This window comes from Nycticebus coucang, chromosome 11, assembly GCF_027406575.1.
Source record: "Nycticebus coucang isolate mNycCou1 chromosome 11, mNycCou1.pri, whole genome shotgun sequence".
Lineage (NCBI taxonomy): Eukaryota > Metazoa > Chordata > Mammalia > Primates > Lorisidae > Nycticebus > Nycticebus coucang.
Window position 1 is genome coordinate 96,473,074 of NC_069790.1, and position 9,260 is coordinate 96,482,333.

Consider the following 9,260-nt stretch of genomic DNA (forward strand, 5'->3'; position numbering starts at 1 on the left):
GTACATTTTTTATTGTTTGTTTGTTATGAGACAGAGTCTCACTATGTTGTCCAGGAGAGAGAGCCATGGTGTTAGCCTAGCTCACAGCAACCTCAAACTCCTGGACTCAAGAAATCCTCCCGCCACAATTTGCCTAGTAGGTGGAACTACAGGCATTTGCCACTACACCTGGCTGTTTTTTCTATTTTTAGTAGAGACAGGGTCTCCCTTTTCTCAGGGAGGTCAAATTTCTGAGTTCAGGGATCCTCCCACCTCAGAATCCCAGAGAGCTCTGATTTCAGGTATGAGCCACTCTGCGCATCCAGTGGTGGATGCATTTTGATAGAAGGAGCAGAGGAGGTACTTAGAGAGGAAGGTTACCTGTGGTCATCGAACCACCTGCTAATCAAAAAGGAAGGCATAATTGGAATCATAGTGTGTTCTTGGAAACCAATACAGATGTATTGAACAGAAAATGTTAATGGCAGAACTACTGTACCCTATGTATGTGTGTGTGTGTGTGTGTGTGTGTGTATGTATAAAACACCTGGCACCACATTATCTAGCTCATGGAATGCTCAATGAAGTCCAGCTTAGTTACATTTTGATTGTAACTTACGCATATTCAAGAAAAAGATATGAAATCAAAAGTAACAAAGAAAAAGTTAAAAATCTAAAACTTAATGTTCATTAATTTTAAAATTTATAATCAACTTGCTGCTCCTAAAACTGGTTCACTTTTTCTCTGTCTCAATCTCCTCCATGGTTTATACTATTTTTTCCAGGGCTGGCCAGTTGGCAATAGTTATAGAGTATCTACGTAATGTCATAAGTATGCTTCTATGCTTGATGATGTTAGGTCTCAAACCTCAAGCATTTAGAAAAAGAAAGAAGATCTTCATATTTCTCAGGGCAATTGGACGAGATGAGCATCCTAAGCCTTTTCTTTACATAAAAGCTGACTTTCTCCAGAAGCAACAATACAGATGCTGTTCATATGTCACTTCTCAGCCATATCACATAAGCTTGTCTCCAAAATCTATTTCTAAAGTTATCCCTTTTCTGAATCCCATACAAGCAAACAAAACAACAGGTAACAGAGGAATTGAATGACTTTCATTGATATGTGCTCTGGCACATTAGTGTAGTTTTGAAAATAAATAAACAAAAAGAAAGAGGGGAATGGTGATCTAATGAAAAGTCCACCCTTGTCCACAAGGAATATGTGACTTGGCCAGGCAACCTTATTTTACTGGTAGTTTTTTAATCAAAATGATACAAAAATTTCTTGTATTTTAGGCCTTTCAGCTAGGAAGGAAGCTAACAAAAGAATTCATCAGAACATGATTCTCTGTTCCACCTTTTCAGAATTAAAGGTAAGATGGATAATAGATTAGGAAAACAGCCTATAATCAGAGGAGTGACCCCAGTAAGACCCTGTCATTAAAACTTTAATGTTGCGCCTGCAAGCATCAGTTCTTCTGATTAGGCAATTTAGTCTATTTCCTACTTTCTGTCTGCCAAAACATTCAGTTGCAAAACACTTCACAATTCTCCAGACTCATAAAATGTTGTTTTTAGAAAAAACAAAATGAATTATTTTTTCTAGCTATCTATCATAATGAAATCACAAACCATGAGGGACTTATAGATAATATTAAAAAAGACAAAAGCACCAGATTTCATTTAGATGGGCAGAGGGTCACAGACCTCTGCTGAGGCTTGAAGGCCTGAGGTCTGTGCCTTTGTTCCTCATTGTGTGTGGATTGGGGATGACTTGTACTAGTTGGCAGTGTGGTGGAGGAGACAGACTTGAGCTGCATTTTCAGTAAGTAGATTTGTGCTCAAGGTCACAGTGACTTGCGGAGTGCCTCAGTTTCCACATCTTTGAGTTATAGATCATGCCTTCTGTTAGCTTATAGGTTTGTTTTGATGCAGTGATAATCAGGTAGTGTTTGGAAAAGTTTTAAACAAATGAAAAGGATTTTAACTAACCTATAAATTTTTTTTTTTTTTTTTTATTTTTGGCCGGGGCTGGGCTTGAACCCGCCACTTCCGGCATATGGGACCGGCGCCCTACCCGTTGAGCCACAGGCGCCGCCCACTAACCTATAAATTTTTACTTTGGCTTTTTAATTAAGATCTAGCTATGAACCTGAAGCAAACAAACAAACAAAGGTATAGCTATGATTGGGGTTATTATTAAATGTAGTCAACATGTATTTATTGTACTTATTATTAAAAAGTGATACTGATTAAAAAATTCCAGGACAACATAAAATAGAATCATTAAGTTGCTTCTATTTATATCTTTCATAAAAATTCTAAGATACTCCATCCTGCTTCCATTAGGGATAACTGGGGACACCAGAAAAGATTCTATTTCTTCTTATTTTTCAGACCTATAAGAGAAGCTACAAATAGAAGTACCAGGATATTATGGATTATAGAATTCTCAGATGTCTTTATTTCTCCTTGGATTTAAATGAACTGCAGCTTGAATACTGATCAAAAACTTGATAATGATCATAATTTGATCATTAAGTGTCAAAGATTTCCCAATCATTCGTCTTAATACTGCAAACAAAAACCACTACCATTTTACTTACTAATACGAGTAGAGGCCAACCCTCAGTTCCTCAGGCACATCCCACTGGCTACAAAGAATGAATGGTGGGGGAGAGAAGGCCAGCTTGTAGTACTTACAAAGCATAAATAATGGGCAAGGAGGACAAAATACAATCAAGAGAGATGACAAAGATACCAGGTGTGAAACACATTTTCCTTTTCTTACATTAAAGACATTCCGAACTCCTTCACACAAGCTGTAACCCTTTCTACAAAGGTGTCTATAAAGATAAGTGTTGTTTGTGATTCTCACTCAGGATGAGTCTATGAATCAAGAAAATATCTCCTGCAATGGAAATGTCACATCTCCATATGAACTATGTTTATATTAGAGTTTGTTTCCATGGTTTTTAAATTTGATAATTTGTGAATATCCAACCTGGCTTTGGAGACCAGACTCAACTGCAAAACTCTTAGAAGTAATCAAGGAATACAGCAGGGTCTCAGGATAAAAAATCAATACTTACAGATCAGTAGCTTTTTTATATGCCAACAATAATCAAGCTGAAAATATAGTCAAGGACTTTATTCCTTTTTTAGTAGTGCCAAAGAAGATGAAATATCTGGGAATTTACCTAACAAAGGACATGAAAGATCTCAAAAAGAGAATTATGAAACTCTGAGAAAAGAAACAGTTGAAGATGTGGAAAAACATACCATTCTCATGCTGGTAAAGAATCAACATTGTTAAAATGTTCATACTATCCAAAGCATTCTACAGATTTAATGCAATTCCTATTAAAGCACCATTGTCATACTTTAAAGAACTTGAAAAAATAGTGCTTTGTTTTATATAGAATCGGAACAACCTTAAGTAGCCAATACATTACTCAGAAACAAAAACAAATCAGGAGGTATCACATTACCAGACTTCAGGCTATACTACAAATCTACAGTAAACAGAACAGCATGGTACTGGTACAAAAACAGAGAGGTAGATTTGTGGAACAGAATAGAGAACCAGGAGATTAACCCAGCTAGTTATCATCATTTGATTGTTGATAAGCCTATCAAAAACTTTCAGTGGGGGAAAGATTCCCTATTTAACAAATGGTGCTGGGTGAACTAGCTGGTGACCTGTAGAAGACTGAAACTGAACCCTCACCTTTCACCATTAACATAAATTGATTCTCATTGGATAACAGATTTAAATGTAAGACATGAAACTATAAAAATACTAGAAGAGAGTGCAGGGAAAACTCTTGAAGAAATTGGCCTGAGAGAATATAGTGATGAGGAGGATACCTCAGGCAATTGAAGTAACACCAAATATACATTACTAGGATCTGATCAAACTAAAAAGCTTCTGCACAGCCAAGAGCAAAGTAAGTAAAGCAAACATAAAATCTTCAGAATGAGAGAAGACTTTTGCAGGTTATGCTTCTGACAAAGGTCTGATAACTAGAATCCACAGAGAACTCAAACTAATCAATAAGAAATGAAAAAATAACTCCATTTCTATGTGGACAAGAGACTTAAACAGAATTCATTAATAGTTTTGAAATGTACCCTTGCATATGCACATTAGGTGAGTTCCCCCAAAATATCCTCTCTCCTCCTGGCTCCCCCACCCCCACTCTCTCCTCTTCCCTCCTATTTTCTGGACTATAGTTGTGTTTTATCATTCATATGAATGTGTAGGTGATTATATATTGATCTCATAGTAGTGTTGAGTACATTGGATACAGTTTTATCCCATTCTTGAGATACTTCTTCTTGACTAAGACAGAATTACTTCTCTTAAGACAAGTATATGGCCTACAAACACATGAAAAAATGCTCATCATTTTAATCATCAGAGAAATGTAAATCAAAACCACTTTGAGATGTCATCTGACTCTAGTAAGATTAGGCCACATTACAAATCCCAAAAATAAAGATGTTGTCATGGATGCAGAGAGAAGGGAACACTTCTACACTGTTGGTAGGAATTTCTTTTTTGGAAAGAAGTTTGGAGAATACTCAAGGAACTAAAAGTAGACCTACTGTTTGATCCTGCAATTTCTCTGCTAAATATATACCCAGATGATCAAAAAAATCATTTTATAACAAAGACATTTGCACCATAATGTTTATTAGAGATAAATTCATAATTTCCAAGACATGGAAACAGCCCAAGTTCCACCGACCCATGAATGGATTAACAAATTATGGTATATGTACACCATGGAATACTATGCAGCCATAAAAAGATGGAGACTTCACATCTTTTATGGTTACCTGGGTGGAACTGGAACATATTCTTCTTAGTCAAGAAGAAGTATCTCAAGAATGGAAGAAAACTGTATCCAATGTACTCGACACTACTATGAGATCAATATATAATCACCTACACATTCATATGAATGATAAAACACAACTATAGTCCAGAAAATAGGAGGGAAGAGGAGAGAGTGGGGCCGGGGGAGCCAGGAGGAGAGAGGATATTTGGGGGGAACTCACCTAATGTGCATAATGCAATGGTACATTTCAAAACTATTAATGAAAGAGTATAATTGTCTTACCACAACAAATAAGTAAGTGAGGTAATAGATGTGTTAATCAGTTTGATGTAAGCATTTCACATTGTATATCAAGTCAGTACACTGAACCCCATAAATGCATCAATGTACACAGTTACAATTTTGTAAAAAAATTTATATTGTGAAACACTAGATGAATTATTAATAGCAACTGTGCTATTTAAAGTAATATTTCATGTTAAGTCACAGGTTCCTTTAGATGAAATTTTGTCAGGAAATAAAATGTAAACATATGCCATATTTTAAAATAAATGGAAATTTGAAGAATGCACTTATTTTTGGTATTACCCATAGATTGGCTTGACTAAAAATTGGTTCAAGAAGCAAGTATTCATCAAAATAAGAAGTGTCATCAAACAAGAAGAAGAACACTACATAATGAGGAAGGAGTGAATTTACCAAAAAGACACAACAATCCTAATTCACTATTTCAAAAAGCAATCCTAAAGAACTAATTCAAAAATATGTGAGGTAAATACGCAAATAGAACTCAAAAGAGAAATGGATAAACTCTGAATTTTCACTGTCACTGGATAATTAACATTCCTCTTTCAGTAACTAATGAAACAAACAAACAGAAATTTAGAATGACTATTAGGACTTCTCATTACTAACCAAGCTGATCAGCAGTGGATATAAAATGAAATATTAAAGAAGTCACGACAAATGAGGACAGGGACAAGAGCTAAGAAAGGAATATAAAATAGGGTTCACAAAACACATAATAATCTGGTAAGACAAAAAACACTAATACATTGAAGGGAAATAGTCTAAGCACAACATTTAAATATTCAAAAAGTAAAGACTGGATATATAAACTAAACCTCAATTTGATGATTTATATTAAAAAAATACTACAAGTTCAAAGATATATTTTTTTAAATAAAAGTGTTAGAAATCTATATAATGCAAACAGTGATCTTAAGAAAGAGTGGCTGTGTTATAGCAGATAAAATAGATTTCAAGACAAAGAGTATTACAACACATATAGAGGGACATCACATATTGATAAAAGCAAATGTAGTGAGGTCAAGTTATCAGTGGTGTTCACTGGACCTTCCAGAGTAGGAGTACAAATACTCATTGATTTATGATGGCGTTATACCCAATAAACTCCCTTAGATGAAAAACATATTGTAAGTTGAAAATGCATTGGGTGGCGCCTGTGGCTCAAGGAGTAGGGCGCCGGTCCCATATGCCAGAGGTGGCGGGTTCAAACCCAGCCCTGGCCAAAAGAAAAAAAAAAAAAAAGAAAATGCATTTAATAAACTAACTTTAAAGCTGAAGACCATAAAATCAACCATCATGAGTCAGCCACTGTCTTTGATATATAGATAACTTATCATTCAATAACAAGACAAACCCTCAAACAAAAATATGCAAGATTAGAATATACCTTGCACACAAAAGACAAAGAAATGACTAATAATCATGTGAGATAATGCTAAATAGCATTAGTCATAAGAGAAATACAAATTACAATAATAATGGGTTAATATTTCACATTCTTTGGAATAGCTAGCATTTCAAAAATTAACATTGTTTTGTGCTGGTAAGGAGGTGGAGCAACTGAAAATCTCATACATTGCTGTTGATAGTATAAAAAGTGAAAAACACTTTGGAAAAAAGTTTGGTAGCACTAGAAATTTAAAATACTTCTATCCTATGACTTAGCAATTTCTAGTTATTTGTTCAAGAGAAATGAACACATCTTTCCATAAAAAGATATGTGGTTGATTGTCCACAGCAGCAGGATTATTCATAATATAGTGTCGCCACCAACTGGAACTATCATAATGTCCATCAACAAATGATTGAATGTATAAATTGCTTTGTATTCATACAATGGAATAAATCTCTGCAGTAAGAAAGAAATGAACTACTTATATATCCAACAAATTGGATAGATCTCATAGACAATATGGTGTGTGGAAACATTCAGACAAAAGATTACGCACTATGGTTTCACTCAAATGAAATTGTTAAACTGGAAAAAATATATTGTGTCATGTCACAAGAACAGAATTGTTCTCATGTAAAGACTTTTCATTAGATAAAAATGGCATCTTGGACAATAACTACAATAGACTGGAAACATATCAAATGCATTCACATACAAGACTCTAAAATGACACCAAAAAAAAATAACTTGTTTACAATTTGAAGAATATTAGTGAGCAAACTCATGGATGCTTGTGAACAAAGGGAAAGAATCGAACATTTACTCTGCCTTTCCTATGCCATCTATACTATATAATTGGTAAGCAGAAGCTCCATTTTACCAAAATATTATTGTTAATACAATAATAATAAAATGTGATAGAATTTAATAATGACCATCTTGAAAACTTTGCAGAAATAATAGTTGTTGGCATCAAACATCAATGACTGCTCATATTACAAGGCAGATAGAAGAGAGGCAGATGTTACGTGATTCATGGTGGATCTCCCAGGCGTCCTCAAACTTTTTAAACAGGGGGCCAGTTCACTGTCCCTCAGACCGCTGGAGGGCTGGACTATAGTTTAAAAAAAAACAAACAAAAAAAAACTATGAACAAATTCCTATGCACACTGCACATATCTTATTTTGAAGTAAAAAAAAAAAAAAAACGGGAACAAATATAATCACACTGCTGCATGTGGCCCGCAGGCCGCAGTTTGAGGACCCCTGGATAAAGCATCTTTGACAAGGAAATAAAAAATTTGAATCTGTTCATTTTCTATTCTATCAATTTACAGAAAATATAGGTGACAGAGGATATGTTAGATGATACCAAACTAATCCATCAGAAAAATTCAGATTGCGAGAAACCACACACACAAAAAAACCCCTCAGTTTCTTCCATATATAATGTGCAAGGATGAAAAAGGAAGGATTTTTTTTTTTTTTTCTTTTTTGGCCGGGGCTGGGTTTGAACCCGCCACCTTCAGCATGTGGGACCGGTACCCTACACCTTGAGCCACAGGCGCCGCCCAAAAGGAAGGATTTTTTATGGAGGTTACAAGAGACTTAAGAGACTTTGCTATCATTGGCCATACATGGACTTTACTTAGATTATGATTTAAACAAATGATTAAAATTCTATGAGATAATCAGGACAATTAGGAAATATAAATGTTGACTGAATGTTTATATTCAGAAATTCCCCACCCTAAATGAATAGGTCTTTTATTGCATCATTAAAATTTCAAATAGGTCTTAGGAATCACCCTGTATCTTGCTGCAGCTGGACAACTCTTCCATCTCATTCATCAGCCTGCTGAACTGTTCTTTTTCAGAGACATAAATACCATCCAAACATTTTCTGATATCCTTGTTTTAATTGTTGTGGCTTACTGAATCAAAGCAGCTGAAATTGAAACAAGCTCAATGTCATTTCTTTCAAGGATCAACTCATATTTTGGGGCTTGAGATATTGAACAAGCAATACCTGCCGTCACCCGAACCCTGCAAATGTATTTTTCACCCAAGAAATTTCTTATTTCAATGAGAGATTCACTCTCCTGGACAGCATTGACGGGGAAGTGAGCGTACAGAGACCTCATCTTGTAACAGAAGCCCAGGGTAACGACCTTGATCATGTTCTGTACTTGACTACAAATAGAGCGAACAGTAGCCAGTTCCTTTCTGTTTCCCCACCATTTGTCAACCCGGAGCCTCTTCTTTTTCTTTCCAAGGAGACTGGATTCCACATTGATGTGGTTGAAGTCCCTCCGCAGGGTTCCTCTGGGACCCTTCACTGTGTCCCTTGAGAGTGATGTCCACATTTTCTGGAATATTGACAGTCTAATTGCTGAGAATGGTCTTCATTCTCAGAGATGTGACCAAAAGCTAGGAATTCCTGAGAAAGGGACCAAGATGGCTGACTAGAAGCAGCCTGCACACGTCACTCTCATGGAGAGGACAGAAAGTGGCAAGTTGACGGTCCCCTTTGGATTGGTCATCTAAGAGAGAACATTGGGAACAAACAGAGAAGTGACAGGAGGCACCAGAAGGAAGGAGAGGGAAGTTGGGTTTCCCACTTGGCAGAATTAAAGATTCCAAGGGAAGGCACCTGCATGTGGGGAAGGGACAGAAATGTCCAGAGTGCCATATGACCCCCTCTGAATATTGCAATCGGAGCTACGGGC

The 9,260-nt window shown here is 35.9% G+C and overlaps 1 protein-coding gene across 1 annotated transcript; it reads right to left on the reverse strand.

Moving 5' to 3' along the window:
- Positions 1-8,462: 8,462 nt before the first annotated feature.
- On the reverse strand, positions 8,463-8,897 carry LOC128560093 (60S ribosomal protein L9-like). Its single transcript, XM_053553585.1, has one exon. It carries the CDS (start codon positions 8,895-8,897, stop codon positions 8,463-8,465), a length of 435 nt encoding a protein of 144 aa, XP_053409560.1.
- Positions 8,898-9,260: the final 363 nt, after the last annotated feature.